Source organism: Bubalus kerabau, chromosome 21 (assembly GCF_029407905.1).
Source record: "Bubalus kerabau isolate K-KA32 ecotype Philippines breed swamp buffalo chromosome 21, PCC_UOA_SB_1v2, whole genome shotgun sequence".
Taxonomy (NCBI): domain Eukaryota; kingdom Metazoa; phylum Chordata; class Mammalia; order Artiodactyla; family Bovidae; genus Bubalus; species Bubalus kerabau.
The window spans coordinates 4159814-4176845 of NC_073644.1; the positions used below are offsets into that span (position 1 = coordinate 4159814).

The 17032-nt window shown below is 44.0% G+C and overlaps 1 protein-coding gene across 1 annotated transcript in view; it reads right to left on the reverse strand.

Annotated features, from left to right (window-relative positions):
* The window catches only part of ATP9B (ATPase phospholipid transporting 9B (putative)), a 151780-nt gene that overhangs the window by 66690 nt on the left and 68058 nt on the right, over positions 1-17032 (reverse strand). Inside the window, exons 10-11 of the mRNA XM_055559422.1 lie at positions 12900-12975; positions 6438-6514 (exon numbers count right to left, since the gene is read on the reverse strand). Coding sequence (XP_055415397.1) covers positions 6438-6514; positions 12900-12975 — 153 coding nt within the window. The remainder of the gene's footprint in view (positions 1-6437; positions 6515-12899; positions 12976-17032) is intronic.

Sequence of the window (17032 nt, forward strand, 5' to 3'; positions counted from 1 at the left end):
CTGATGAGGAAACACAACTCTGAATTGCGAGCAGCTGTGACATCCGAGTGCGCGGCTGGGCGAGCGCAGCGAGGCGGTGTGCGCTGTCACAGCTCCGAGGGCCACTCGGGGTCTTGTCTACGTGCCACTGAATTACTTTATTGGAGGTTTGTTTCTCGAGTTAATCTTCTCCTGATGAGGCTTTGAAACACTATGATTTGTTAATATTAATAACAGTTATCCAAAAAAAGCACTCCCGAAGCCTTTCGATCTCTGTGGATTGACTGTAATACCATATTCCACAACATGTAGCTCTTTTGTGAACCACATGATCCCATTTTTAAACAAGTATTTAAATCCAAAAATATTTTATTACTCAAGAAGGCAACTATTAAAACAATTAAGGGGTGCGGTGATTGTATACAACCACAAGAAGAGTAATGTCTTTCTACTGTAAAATTTTAATATAAAACACAACTTTTAAAATATTAATAAACTGCCCTTTTAAAAATAAAAGAGCTAGTCTCAAAACAGTCTTTGATATTTCAACTTGCAAAGTACACCATGGCTGATCCTATTTGGGCTCTATTATCTCAAAAGCCTTTACAACCATTCAGATAAAAGAAGAGGCTCTAATTCACATAATGGCACATATCACCTGTCTGTCTGTCAATGAGACGTTTGAAAGCATCTTTTTATTAGAAACACAAATCAATATGCCCAAGGGATTATAATAACTGCTGGAAGCAATCTGTATTATCATTTCGTCCTTGCTGTTCTTTCTCTGAGCAACTTATTATTATGAATGGCGTGAAAATGGCAACCTGTCACAATTGATTTTTCTTAACCTCCTGCAAGAATTTTTTCCTCGTAAATGTAATTGAGTATCTTATTAAATATATCTCAAGCTAGGCTTTATAAAACAGTCCATTACTCTAATTGTATTCCTTATAATTTAAAATTTCATCAAATATTACTGTAAAAGTAACTGCTTTATAATATAAGCTTTTGATTTGTTCCAAGTTTTAAAACAGAATTTTTGAATTTTGTGTGGACACCAATCCCTGCTTCTCATTTGCCTCAATGAGCACTACAAGGGGAACATTCTGACTCCGAGAAGGAGCTCTAACAATTTCTCTTTTAGAACTTTCCTCCACTCTTAATTACATTTTAGGATTTATTCTTAATCCCCATGTCTGAATAAAACATGCTGCATTTTAAACAGTATTTTAATAAGCTCCTGCAATAAGGATAAACAGTATTTCTGATTATAAAATTATCAAGTTGGATTTATAGAACCAATTTCAAGGCCATTCTAGAAGGATGAATTTAAGCCGGATGTCTGCGAGTCATGGAATTCAGTTACAGCCGATAAATCTACGCAGGATCCTCACTTATCTGACTGTGGTGTCCACTCGGGGCAGTGGCTCTCCGTCTCTGGTGTGTGTCAGAGACCCCAGAGGTTTGGGCTGGGGAAGTCTGGGGGTCGGGGGGACTTCAGTCGGATCAGTGCCTGGATGGGAAGCTGATGTCACCAACCCAGGGCCAGTCAACCTAGGGGTGCGGGTTAGGGGCCACAGTAAGGCAGGAGGCTGAGCCCCAGAAGGTGCGAGGCTCCCTGCTGTATAAAAGGACACCCTTGGGATAAAACCCCATGATATCTGCCGCCACAGAGCGAAGAACCCAGTGGGCACCTGTGTGAAACCTAGTTCAGGTCCATTGGTGACTGCACTCCTCTCCTCCTTTGCTGTCTGAAGTTGTCTTTAAAAAAAGCAGCTGGAGAACAAAATGGACAAGATGAAGACAAAAAGGAGAGTGGCTCCCACAAGGCTTTGGACGCTAGCTGAGTACGTAACTTTTAAAGTATAGTTTATGAAATAACCAGTACTAAACAGTCAAACGATCTAACATGCGTCTTGGAGGGTATTTTACACAGCACACAGAGTGGTCCACAAGAAGCCTATCCTCAAAGGGGCAGTGATCCTCACACTCCGAGGGCTACAGAGAGTACCTGGGGGTACTGCCAGAGGGCTCAGGGCTCCCCAAAGATGGACACCTGTGCCGTGTGCAGAAGCCTGGAAGGAGGGCCCTGTGAGTGGGCGTGGGTACTGAGAGTGATGATGTACAGGGCCGTAACCCACAGGGCCGCAGGGCACTGACCTCGCCGCCTGCTGGGGTCGGTGGGCAGCTACTGTCTCTGATATGGGAAGCTGTCACCCCTCTATTCCTCAGGTGCTCCCACCTGACAACCTAAAACTGTGGACCAGACCATTCTCCACTTCTGCTCTGGGGCTCTTGACCATCAGCTTGAGAAGACCACATACTCGCTACTGGCTCCACCAGAGCTCTAAGATGCAGTTGGGTCTCAGTAATTTAGGGGCCTGAATGGTTGAGCAATAATCTCAATGCTTTTAGTCTCGAACTCTTATCCTGTTGTGCATCAATTTCACTACATCAATTATCATCACTAACTTTCCACTAATAGTGCTTTAACTGTAGTGGTTTTCATCCTAGGAACTCAGAGCAGTTAAAAATTTACATGAGCCTTCTGTATTCACGATAATGGAGGTAGGAAACAAATAAAATACGGAGTAATGGGCGGGGGGGAGATCGGGGAGATACTGGCTGATTAGTTGATGACTGTGAATCTTTGTTTTGATTTTTATTATTTTTTACTGAGGTACAGCTGACTTACTGTGCTGTGTTAGGCTAGGTCTTCAGCAGTGTTTCAGTTATAGATCTATATATGTAGTATTTTTCGGGTTCTTACAAAGTAAGGTTCTTATACAATATTGAATGGAGTTCCCTGTGCTATCTGGTAGGTCCCTGTTGGTGACATACAGTGGTGTGTGTATGTTAATCCCAACCTCCTCTTTTATCCCTCACCCCCCATTCCCCTTTTGTAACCATAACTTTGTTTTCTGTGAGTGTAAATATTTTTTACAAAATCAAAGAAGCCAGGCCATATTTTAGATGGTAACTGTTCTCCATATTACAGTATATAATTTCTCATTAAGAAATTGTGTTTGTATATTTAAATTACTAATCAGATGCCTACAAAACTCTTCCAAAACATATTTTTCCTCTGTGTAAACTAAGACTGTCTCTTCTTTTATTGGAAGCATCAATAGTCTTGTGATATTTTCTCACCAGAAACAAAATCAACACAATCTTTTCCCCACGGAGGCACCGGTCAGCTTTCACCCCCACGGCTCCTCTGGTGCTTTGGGCCCTGCCTAGAAGCCTGCCCGGTCTTCCCCGCCCGCCTCGGCCAAGCGCTCCCGGCTGCCCCACACCCACACGGGTCTGTGCAGGATGTTCACTCCCCGCTCCTTTGCCTGCGCCCTTCAGCTTCTCATCCCCAGGGCGTCCATGGCACTGACCTGCCGTGGCCCGCCCAGCTCCAGAAACGCCTTTCTCTCCCCTCTCCTCCACCTCAGCCCTTCACAACCGGCACCTGTAGGCTCTGTGAGGTTCCTCACTTCTCTTTCCAGCTCTGTGTGAAAGGCCTGGAAGCTCGCTGTAACCACACTGTGGGTGGGCAGCAGTGCGCGGCATTAAACATCCCCAATTCTCCCTCTCCCGAGGCTGGGGCAGGCCGCAGGGCCCCGGTCACTCCCGTGCTCGGGCCAAGGGAACAAGGCTGCACTGCTGACCGGCCGGACAGGACGCAGTGTGCGACCTGCCATGCCAGCTTTTTATCCCCAAGGTCACCGAGGTGTGCTTCCAGGACAGGCCCGCGAGGGGCCGTGCCGAGCAGAGCACCTGCCCATGCGTCAGACATGTACACAAGCAGAGAGGAAACGTCTTCCACCTGACACTCCATCCCTCAATGTCCCCACAGACGCTCACTCACAGGGCAGCTCTCAGAGTGGATGGTTAAGAACAGTGTGGCTTCCCTGAAGAAGTCCGATGAAAGTCAAAGCATTTTAAAGGTTAGTTTTTGTTTCCACTAGGTTTCTGTGAAATCCAGAAATAAGCTGGTTTAGGAAGCTACTGAGATGCAGTTTGCAGATAACAATGTCTTACAAATACTGAACATTTCTTCCCTTCTCTGTTTAAGATTCAAACACTACACATTCTTTTCATTCGACACACATCAACTCACCCTAAATAAATAGCATCAGCTACTTTTGCTCACTGTAGCATGCTTGTAACATTTTCCTGATTTTTATTCTTATAAACCTAGCATTTAACACTTAGATTTAATGACCTATGCACATTGAGAGATTTTATTTCTCTCCTAAGATGATTCCTTGATTTATAAGACTGTTTCCATGTCAAGCTGGTGCTCCACCACCCAGTGTCTTTCGGGAGAAGCAGCCCCATGCGGACAAGGCAGGTCCCGCTCTGCGGCCCGCCGGCTCTGTCTGCTTGGGGGCCACTGTGCAGGCTCCCGACACCACATGCACAGCCTGTGAGCAGCTGGGAGCATCACGAGGGCCTCCCACCAGAAGGACTGCAACAAACGCTGGCCAAGCCCCAGGAAGGTGCGGCCACAGAAGGGACAAGTCCGCTCCCTGTGTGAGGCCGACAAGTGCCTGAGCAAGGGTCCGAGTCCAATCCTGCAGAATCTAGACACTTTTCCTAACCCAAGGACACTGAGAAGGCTGTCTAAAACCAGGAGGAGGAGAAGAGGAGGAGCAGAGGAGGGGGGAAGGCAGACACGAGGCCTGACAGGACGGGAGCTGTTGGGGGTGTGTCCTGACTGGCAGTGGGGCTTGGGCACTCATTTAGACTTAACATTTCACCTCGTAGAAAGCTAATAAGGAAAGGCAACATCTGCCGAGTGCCTGGAGGCAAACAGCTGGTCAGTGGCAACACCCAGAGTCTAGCCCAGGCCTCCAGGGTCAGAGTTCTTAACTGCATCCTAAACCCAGGAAAGGTCACTGGCACCCAAGGAACAGCTCACTGAGCCAACACCAAAGGTGACCTGAGAAAAGAAGTGACCTTGGGCAGACAGTGAGAATGGCAGAGGTGAGCTGCACTGAAGCTAAGGGGGAACTAAAATGCTGGATTAAAGAGGTTCAGGACTTTAAAGTTAATATTTACAACTAAATTTATCCTCAAATAGCATCATAAGTGTAAAAGTAAAATGATTGAGGAAAAAACCCTAGAAATCATACATGCATTATTAGACATCCTAGTTTCGCCTACGGAAGAAAAGAAAAACACCATACTTGCTGGAAAACGCACATTAACTATGTATGTGATGCTAACTCTTGTCATTAGTATAATAACTTATTTTTAAATAATTTAACTCTATTGCAGAATTATTGACATATATCTGATTTGCTCAAATTAAGGCAAAGTTTATAAAACTTGGTTTATATAAATCGACGAGATTTATTTCTCCCCATTATCAAAATCAGAATTTCTACTAAAACAACAGTAGCACAACCTTTTTCTTTGACTTCTGTAAACATGCGCCAGGCAGACACCTGGAGCCCTAAGAGACACAGAGACATGAGCGCCATCGACCTCACTGGTGACTCTTGCTCTCGGTCATCACCAGAAAGCGGCCCTGCAAATGGCCCAACCATTCAGAGAAACAGGGATGCTTTGCTAGCCTCTGAAGGGTTAACTATTTTTTAAAATACTATTTAGCTGAAAAGATGAGACACATCCTGTCCTAAAAGGTATCTTCTCAAATAATGATTTCATTTCTATCGCTTGGTTATAAAATTTCCTACAGAAGACAAGCTCTTCTGTTAATTACTCACATAGCAGGCACGGCTCCATGAGAGGACTTTTTGTTCTACTCAGATACACACAAATTATATTTCAAAGAAAAATGAGTAAAATGCAGTAAGAAAGAGCTTCTCATTCAGTAGATATTAGCATATATTATGACTTGATACAAAACATGTTACTTAATAACTACTGAGAATTCAAACTTTTTGTTACGATTTAACTTATATACACAATGACTACATAAATAACAATTTTAGGACTATAACAGGAATATAATTTTAGGAATATAATCTAGCAGTCTTTAAAACTAAAATCTAGTTTTCAACATGCTTCTTCTGAAATGGAAATAACTTAAAATTACTTTAACAATACACTATCAAGTTAAATACCATAAAAACATTAATACAGATTCATTTTAAAAGTGAACCATCAACATAAAAATAGAGTGCAAATTATAAAATAAATAGATTGAGGAGAAATTAAAAGACCCATAATTAACTGTTAAATTATGGGCAAAATATATATACAACAATGAAAATTTAAGAGACATATAAAACTCTGATTAAGCAAAGAAAAATAGTTCTGAAAATTCTTCCAGACAAGCTTGCTGTTACACAGAGAATCCACGTCCCAGATCACCGACACAGGAAGCCCTGCTCCTGTGACATGCATGAAGCTAACACGACCGAGCTGCCCGGAGCCTGTCCTCTCTCAGGGAAAGCGGAGGCCGCTCACTAAAGCAGTCAGTGCTCCACCTAACCTACCTTGTTTTTTGGATTTGATGTGTTCATGACACTTCTAGTCTCTTTTCCAGTATAGATGACCACACCTATTACAGTACCTGCAAAACACAAAAGTGGCCCTTACAGAGAAACTTAAATGTAAGCACAGAGGTAACACCTCCAAGTTAATCATTTTGATTGAAAATATTAATGTACCATTTGATTCTATACATATTTATCTAATAGCATATTTAATTTTGGTAGCTCATAAAATCTAATCTTAACTTTAAAAACAGGCTTTGAAAAACTCAACTGATGTCTCACGCAATGAAAATGCACTAATACTCTCTTGGTAACAACAGAAAGTGTGACAACAGAAGTTGTTCGTTCACTAATGCCTACTAAAATGGTAACCTGAACACTGGAGTTACATTCAGAGAGCCTACATTAAACTGATCAAACTTGCGATCACAAACAACACGGTACCAGGTGAGCCATTTCCGCTGAACAGGTGTCTGAGAGCATCTTTCCACTGTAAAGATTCAGGACAACCAGGTACAAGAAACTTTTGTGGACATTTCAGCATGCAGACAATGAAAACAGTAAGAGAAATACTATAAAGACAGTATTTGCTTTGGAATTTGTATGTCTCTTTTACTCACATCTCCTGAAAGTTTGGTTTTCTAATCATACATGTCAGAAAGAAATTGTTAACTTTGTGCTCTATCAAACTTAAGATAAAAGAATAATAAAATACCCCAAGAATGACCTATAGATTACAAAGGCTCAGATCAGAGGTACTCATTTCTGAAATATCAACTTAAAAGCCATGGGGATGTCCCTGGTGGTCTGGTGGTTGAGAATCCGCCTTGCAGTGCAGGGGACACAGGTTTGGTCCCTGCTTGGGGAACTAAGATCTCACATGCTGCAGGGCAATCACAGAGCATGAGTGAAAGTCACTCAGTTGTGTCCGACTCTGACCCTACGGGCCATGGAATTCTCCAGGCCAGAATACCGGGGTGGGCAGCCTTTCCCTTCTCCAGGGGATCTTCCCCAAAATGCAAGCAAAATCCTGTGGGCCGAAATTAAGGCCTGAGGCAGCCAAATAAAAAAGTGAAAATACCTAAAAACAAAAACATGGAAGTCTGTTTTGTGAACTGCTGCTATGAGTAATTTATATTCGTAACTTTCACAAAATTTGAAGGTGAGAAATATAATTGAGGTGAGAAAGACAATGCCTATACTACTGACTGAAGTCAACCAGTGCACAACTAACCATGTAATTATACGAGCCTCTGCTGTCTCTTTACTGTAGCGTGTGGAATCGGGGGCGCTGAGGCAGGACCTGTGGGGCAGATGTGGCCATGGCGATCTTGGGTCCACAGGAGCAGGACAGCTGCTGTCACTCATCCCTCCACAGATCAGATCAGTCGCTCAGTCGTGTCCGACTCTTTGAGACCCTATGAATCGCAGCACGCCAGGCCTCCCTGTCCATCACCAACTCCCGGAGTTCACGCAGACTCATGTCCATCGAGTCAGTGATGCCATCCAGCCATCTCATCCTCTGTCGTCCCCTTCTCCTCCTGCCCCCAATCCCTCCCAGCATCAGAGTCTTTTCCAGTGAGTCAACTCTTCGCATGAGGTGGCCAAAGTACTGGAGTTTCAGCTTTAGCATCATTCCTTCCAAAGAAATCCCAGGGCTGATCTCCTTCAGAATGGACTGGTTGGATCTCCTTGCAGTCCAAGGGACTCTCAAGAGTCTTCTCCAACACCACAGTTCAAAAGCATCAATTCTTCGGCGCTCAGCTTTCTTCACAGTCCAACTCTCACATCCATACATGACCAGAGCAAAAACCATAGCCTTGACTAGATGAACCTTTGTTGGCAAAGTAATGTCTCTGCTTTTGAATATGCTATCTAGGTTGGTCATAATTTTCCTTCCGAGGAGTAAGTTCATTTCATGGCTGCAGTCACCATCTGTAGTGATTTTGGAGCCCAGAAAAATAAAGTCTGACACTGTTTCCCCATCTATTTCCCATGAAGTGATGGGACCGGATGCCATGATCTTCGTTTTCTAAATGTTGAGCTTTAAGCCAACTTTTTCACTCTCCACTTTCACTTTCATCAAGAGGCTTTTTAGTTCCTCCTCACTTTCTGCCATAAGGGTGGTGTCATCTGCATATCTGAGGTTATTCATATTTCTCCTGGCAATCTTGATTCCATCCCTGCACAGAACCCCAGAAAAGCAGAAGATGCCAGGTACCTGCTCAGCGTGACATCCTCTGAGGTCATGTCTGCTTCTTCTTAGAAGCATGCCTTTGTTCCCTTTTTAATTGAAAGCCCCTGGTGAAGCCAGGAGGCTTGCATTTACTGTTGTCTTGAGCCCCATGTGACTGTGGGCTCCCACTCTGCCAATGGCGGACACACAGAGTGACCGGTGAGACCTGCACGGAGTCAGGGCACCACCAACGGGCACATCAGAGGAGGAGCAAGACCACAGGAGGTGAGGGGGAGCAACAACGCCCCTCAAGACCGAAGTCTGAATCACGAGCTGCAGGCTGGTACCTGTTCTCTGCCCCTAGTTACTGCCTCTCGAACTCCATCCTGCTTTTCTGTCTGTGCTCTCCGGTCCAGTCTCTAGGGACACCTGAGGGGAAGGGGCTCCCCTGCTGTCTGACATCTGATACTAAACTTTCTCCAGAGCAAGAGTGTTGCAAACTACATGGTACAGGTTCTATTTTTAAATTTCTAAGTGGTCATGAGGACTAGTTTTGTAAAATACTGTATCAATAAATTATTGAGAAACAAATAAAAATCTTTGAGACAAGATATGTCCCAATTTTCTTAACATTAAATTACTTCATTAAATTCTTACATAAGTTTTCAAATATTTACTCTCACTACTGTATTTATCACGATCAGCCTGGACCCCATCTGGGTACACACACCCAGCAGTCCTGCTCTGGGGCTCAGCCTGGACCCCGTCTGGGCACACACACCCAGCAGTCCTGCTCTGGGGCTCAGCCTGGACCCCATCTGGGTACACACACCCAGCAGTCCTGCTCTGGGGCTCAGCCTGGACCCCGTCTGGGCACACACACCCAGCAGTCCTGCTCTGGGGCTCAGCCTGGACCCCATCTGGGCACACACACCCAGCAGTCCTGCTCTGGGGTTCAGCGTGGACAATGTTTGGGCACACATGCCCAGTGGTCCTGCTCTGTGGCTCAGCCTGGACCCCGTCTGGCACACAAGTCCAGCGGTCGTGCTCTTGAGGACTCTTTCTTGTTTCCAGGCTCAGCCACGTATGATTGCATGCTGACATCCACCTGTCACTGAAACATGGTGGGTTCCTGGCTCTCTGAACCAACAAGGGGAAGGAACACGGCCCCCTGGGAGTCCATGTGTCCCTCTCTGGTGCCCTCAGTCCTTGTGTCTGTCTGTCAACTTTAGTCCTTGCTCCCAGACGTTCAGTTCCTACAAGGAAGGAAGACCTGAGTTTACTCCACCAGGAAGCAACTTGAATTCAATTGACACTTTTTTCTTTTTTAATTTTTATTGGGGTATAGATGATTTACAATGTTAGGGTTAGTTTCAAATGAACAGTAAAGTGAATCTGTTATACATATATTGATAAATAAAACAAAATGATAAATAATAAGATAAAACTTATCCACTCTTTTTTAGATTCTTTTCCTGTACAAGCCATTACAGAGTATTGAGCAGCATTCCCTGTGCTATGCAGTAGGTCCTTACTAGTTATCCATTTTATGTATAGTAGTGACACATAACCTTTGAAGAATAAGATTTTTAAAAATTCTGGTCTTTCCTTCTCAATTTGTAATCAAGTGAAAGAAGACAAGAGTTCCTATAATATTTCTGGAAGTCCAAAGTATTTTAAGCATACTTCAGTATATAGGAGTTAAGTAATATAAAATAAAAATTATTCGCATTAATAAGGCTTTTAAATAGTTAAGCATGTGTTAAAAGATTTCAAATTCATGAAAAAAGTTCGCATTTAAAAAATGCCTAAATAGAAATTAAAATTAAATGTGCTTTAAACTTTTGGGATGGATGGTTTTAAACAACCTAAACAGTCTCTCAGAAGAAAAAACACTCCAGCAACTGTATTCTGTACCTTAATAAGAAAGGGCTACCTATGCAGTAATTGCAGTAGTATGCACACACACATACGTAAGGTTCACAACTGGGAGCTACAGCCCCTGCCAAGGTCAGGCTGGGAGTGAGGTCAGGAGAGAAACGGTGTGCACAGGGAATTATCTGGGCCCACAAGCCCGGTTCTTTGAGAAGGATACAAGTCACTAGGACTGCGGACCAGTCGGAACAGTCTAACGTGCAGGAACAAAGATGAAATGGACTTATAGACAAAGAGAATCTTCAAATATTTTTATGAGTAAACCCAATCTTGATCCTTTATAAGAATACATATCAACATAACGAAAAAAAAAATAGTACACAACAGCTAGATACAGGAAACGTAAAGTCTGTGACCAGGTACCTAATTGTGGATGCTGCGGTGTTTCCCATAGGCTGTGACATGCTAAGTGCTGAAGCTGAAGGCCTGGACTCCAAGCCTGGCCCAGCTGCACACAGCCTGGGGACGTGACCCTGCTGACAGCGGTGGCATCTGAGCACAGCCCTGCACCTGGGACTCAGGAGGCATTTCTGAGGTCTCTCACCATGTGCAATCCTTACTTCCTCTCTCTTTTCACTAAAAATTCATTATCATTACAAAAAAAGTAATACCTGAAGAGTTGTCTGCTATCACACTCCCTCCCCTCTTCTCTAAAGGGACAGGTGTTCTCCTGCAGGAGCAGCCTGTCACCTGTGTGCACACACATGTGTTCAGACACACACAGAATGCCCTGCTCCGCGTGCTGGGCACACAGGCCTGGACCACTGTCTTCAGCCTGCGGTGCCCTTGGCATGAGGCCTCCACCTGGTGGTCAGTGTTGAGCAGTCAGGCTCCAGCCTCTCACTGCATCCTCTCCTTTGAGCGCATCCGTCTGTTTTTAAATCTAGTTTACGTGTACCTTTCACAGAGAAGGCTTCCAGACCCTGAGAGGTGAGCTTTTCACTTGTTTGTTTTCAGGGCACCCTGCACTCTTCTGAGACACTCAGCAAAGCTCAGGTGATTTGTCTCATTTTCTTTCTTTTCCTTTTGTTTCGGCTGCACCGTGCAGACTGCAAGATCTTAGTTCCCCAACCAGGGATCGAACCTGGGGCCCAGAAGTGAAACCACTGAGTCCTAACCAGTGGCTGCTGCTGCTGCTGCTAAGTGGCTTCAGTCGTGTCCGACTCTGTGCGACCCCATAGATGGCAGCCCACCAGGCTCCCGCATCCCTGGGATTCTCCAGGCAAGAACACTGGAGTGGGTTGCCATTTCCTTCTCCAATGCATGAAAGTGAAAAGGGAAAGTGAAGTCGCTCAGTCGTGTCCAACCCTTAGCGACCCCATGGACTGCAGCCCACTAGGCTCCTCCATCCATGGGACTTTCCAGGCAAGAGTACTGGAGTGGGGTGCCATTTCCTTCTCCACCTAACCACTGGACTGCCAGGGAACTGCCTTTGTCTCATTTCCTTACTGTCTTTCTTGACATGAGCTCCTGAAGACAGGATCCGTAAGGACTCTGGCAGACACACTGGTCTGGAGCAAAGACCCCACACAAAGCCCCGGGGCAGGGGGCTGCACTAGTGACGGACACCAGGACAGACAGTCCTGCGTCCTCCCTGCTAGCACCCTGACGCTGCCGGCTGCCGCCTCCTGCTACCACCCACAGGGTCAACCACCTTCTGAAAGGGGGAAGCACTTAGGGTGTCACACCTCTCAGAGAAATCCACTTGATGAAATGCATATGTAAATGCCTCCCTGTTTGACAACTAGCAAAAATATCAGAGTGGGTTGCCATTTGCTCCTCCAGGGGATCTTCCCTGACCTAGGGACTGAACCCACATCTCTTGTATTTCCTGCACTGGCAGGTGGATTTTCACTGCTAGCGCCACCGGGGAAGCCCTAAAAATATACCAACATACTCTGATTTCACGTGAAAGAACCTGGACCCTGGCCCTTAAAGGGCTGACCCAATCCACCTTGTCAGGCCCCTGTCTCATCTAACACTTCCCCCTACAGACAACCCACCACATCAACCCCTCGTGCTCTGTTAGATGAGCAGTGTAAGATCCCTCTAAACTCACCAGCTGCCCCCTAGCCCCAGACTGGTTCTGCTGCACCACCTTCTTGAAGGCACAGTGACAAGTCAGAACTGTCTCCCCACAAAGAAGCAGCCTCCGTGTGGCTCAGTTTCTCCTCAAAGTGTGAGGACCGCACAGGGACCTCAGCCTGGGCTCAGGGCAGACTGTCAGGCCGGGCCCACGAGGTCCCCCTGTCATGAAAGCACTCTGACACATGCTTGTCTGGAGTCACCTAAACACATAAAGCACCTCCTGCACGTGCGAACTCACACTAAAACCACAACTCCTTTCTCACCTGATGCAACCACAGTGCTTGCCCACAATGTATTTTCTATGCTGAGACTTTCATGAACAGGTGGATCACTGTCTTCCTATTCAGGGAGAGAAAAGAAAGAAAAATGCAAATTAGCAACTTTTTATTACTCATACTTCAGATATCCACAGTGTTAAAACAAGTCCACCAGCTGCATTCAACTAACAAGCAGAGAAAAAGCAGTGAAAAAATAGGCAAAAAGACAGGAATTTACACACGCTTCTAAGATGACAATGGAGCAGGAAGCACCAGGAATGACTCCCCACCTGGACAACAACCTCAGGGACAGAATCCATCTGATGTAACTAATTTGGAATCTGGAGCTGGTGAAGGGTGGCAAATTCCAGAGGCCACACGTGTTTCTGGAGCCGCCTGTGGGAGCCAGAGTGGACAAAAGGACCCTGTGCTCCAGGATCGGGAACCTGTACTCTGATGCCACGTTGGGTGACAGAGATGTAGCCAATGAGGCAGGTGGCCGCTGCTGCTACCACTCCCCCACCCAGAGAAGTGATCTCCAGGGCATTTCAAGGACCGGTGCTCTTTTTAACCCCTACCATTTTTCTCTTTTTCCCCTTTAGGGAGCCAGATATTAAAGACCAGGACATTCAAAAACAACTGCATATACGGGAAAAAAAAAAGAAAACAATGGCACATGCCCAAGAAAAGGCTCAGAAAAGACACAAGAGGATATCAAGTTTACGCCTCAGGCTGAGCTGACAATCAAACAACAACAAACAAAAGCAAACACAGAACCCCAGCAAACCCTGATTTTAACTTCCAGGGTTACCACATTATTATATTCAAATGCTTGTTGAACAGCAAAAAGTAACAAGGCATAAAAGAAACAGAAAAGCGTGCTCCATTCAAAGGAAAAATATAAATCAACAGGAACTATCCCTGAAAAAGACCTGATGGCAGATATACTAGACAAAGACTTTAAAAGAAAACTATTAAAGATGTTTAAAGACAAAGATGTGGAGAATGTCAAGAAAACGAAGTATGAACAAAGCAGAAATGTGAATGAAGAGACAGAAAATCCAAACAGAAACCAAAAGAAATTCAAGAGCTGAAAAGTATGGTGATCAAAATGAAAAATTCACTAGAGGGATTCAAGGCAGTTTGAGCAGACAGAAGGATCACAAGAGACATTATGTATTAATTAAATGTTAAATAAGGCAGAAAGATAAGACAATTAAAAACAATTATGTTCCCAATGGGGCTTTCCAGGTGGCGCAGTGGTAAAGAACCTGCCCGCCAACACAGGAGACATAAGAGACATCGGATGTAACTAATTTGAATGCAGGTCCATTCCCTGGGTCGGGAAGATCCCCTGGAGAGGGCACGGCAACCCACTCCAGTATTCTTGCCTGGAGAATCCCATGGACATAGGAACCTGCCTGGTTACAGTCCATGGGGTGGCAGAGAGTCGGACGTGAATGAAGTGCCTTAGCACGCATGCATGTTCCTAATGAAAGACAATTATGAAGCAACTGATAGAACTGAAGGAAGGACAACCCTGATATCAAAGCCAGACAAAGAGAATACCTAGTAAAGTAAACTACACATTAATATCTTCTATGAACAATGATACAAAACTCCTACACAAAACATCAGAAAATCAAATTAAGCAGCATATTAAAGGATTATACTTCATGACCAAGTGAGATTTATTCCTGAAATACAAGGATGGTTCAACATGCAAATCAATCAAGAAAATATATCACAATAACAGAATGAAGGAAAAAATACCCACCATGATCACCTCAATTGATGTAGAAAATGCATTTGCCAAAATTCAACGCCCTTTCTTGACAGAAAACATTCAACAAACTAGGAATAGAAGTCCCTTGGACTGCAAGGAGATCCAACCAGTGTATTCTAAAGGAGATCAACCCTGGGATTTCTTTGGAAGGAATGATGCTAAAGCTGAAACTCCAGTACTTTGGCCACCTCATGAGAAGAGTTGACTCATTGGAAAGATTCTGATGCTGGGAGGGATGGGGGGCAGGAGGAAAAGGGGACGACAGAGGATGAGATGGCTGGATGGCATCACCGACTCGATGGACATGAGTTTGAGTGAACTCCGGGAGTTGGTGATAGACAGGGAGGCCTGGTGTTCTGCGATTCATGGGGTTGCAAAGAGTCGGACACGACTGAGCGACTGAACAAACTAACCTCCTTATATTAAAAGCCATTATGAAAACCCCACTATGTGTATCATATTAAACAGTGAAATACTAAAACCTTGCCTCTGAGATCAGAATGCCCGCTTTCACCACAACTAACTGATATAATAACCTGAAGTTTCAGCCAGAGCAACTGTACAAGAAACAGAAGGTACAATTTAGAAAGGAAGATGTAAAAGTATCTGTTTGTTGATGCTATGATCATATATGCAGAAAATCCTAGAGCTTACAAAAAAACTTCTAGTATCAACTCTTGAAAGAGAGGAGGTGGCCTTCACACAATAACTATTTCGTACTTAAATTTTTGACTGAACTGAAATGATCAACTTCTGATTCATTCACAGAGATGGTCTTAGAATCTTAACACTGATAAACACTGAAGGAGCGTCAGAAAAAGAGCAATACCCTCCTGCCTCCTCCTACACAGTCTACATGGTGCATCCTTTACCTGTAGGCTGGTGCAGGCGCTTTAGCCATGGCCCGGCAAAGTAAGTGCGGACTAGGACATAGCCTGCCGATTGCTGATTCACACAGTTATCATGTAAGGCATAAGACAAATATATAAAATTACTCTCCAGTGTGAATTCTGAATTATTTTTACTGCATCTAGCAACTTCCATATTTAGTTTCCCTTCAGACTGTGAGCAACATTAACTATGGCACTGATTTTGATGTTGTGAACTCCTAGCATGGAACAGTCAGTCACATCTGTCCAGTAAGAGAATAATCTAAGACGAGATAAACATGAACCTCTTCCTCTGGTTTCTAATCCTTGTGATGGAACTAATGATGTGGCAGCAGCATGCTGTTACTCTAAGCCACCCATTTCTTTTAGTAACTTCTTAAGATCACCTGCCCACAGCTGGCCATCAACTGACCACAAAAGTACAAAAGGGTACAACTGTATTAGCTTCAAACTCTCCCTGTGGCTCCCTGATATGGAAACTCTCCCTGCGGTCCCCTGATATGGAAACTCTCCCTGCGGTCCCCTGATATGGAAACTCTCCCTGCGGTCCCCTGATATGGAAAGTTAAAAGCCAGTACTGCATGCATATCTTTGAGTCTAGTATTCCCACTGTGTGAAACTCCAAGACAGACAAGGGCATAAGAAAATGTAACACTGTTATAAAGCTTTCTGAACTGCAATTCTATACAATTTAGCTTTAAAATTTAAGTTGGTTCTCCCATTACTTTTCTAGAACTCTTTAATCACGTGAGTGCTTTTGTCAGTTTCTAACACCATTATGTGCTGAAGAATACACAGTGCCTATGAAGTTTGCTTTCAATTCTGTAACAACAATGATGGACTTTAAACATTAAACATTTTTCTAATATCGAGACAATTACTGTAAACGATAGTTCTTTACCAATCTCATATAGTATAGAAGACAGACTGGGATGATGGGAAAGAAATTATCTCTAAATAACTTTCTCTCTGGATTTCCTTCCTCTTAATGTTATATAGTTTGAAAAGATAAAATTTGCCTTGAGGGGGAGAGTGCAAAATGTTACAATTTCAAGCTGTTTTCTCAATAGTGCACCCTATTTAACAAACAATAGGGATATGCTTCTTAAAAGGAGAGTATTTTGATTGAAAAAGACATGAACAATGGTAAGTGTGCTATGGTTTACAAAGGAAATTACAGTAGAAAATGCAGCATAAAAAGATTAAGTGGGAATGTGATGTTAAAGGACCACAGATGCTGTTAATATTTCAAAACTGGCTACAGTTTTAAACTCCAAAGTACAGACAGAATAGCTATGTCTTTAACAATAAGCAAAATTAATGATATCAATAATAATAACATGAATCACTTATATAACACAAAATGCCATATAGCACATAATTTATGTAACCCTGACATTGTTTCAAGGGAATGGATAGTAATCACAGCATGCATGTGTGCCTTAAACTCTGCATGGGCAGTG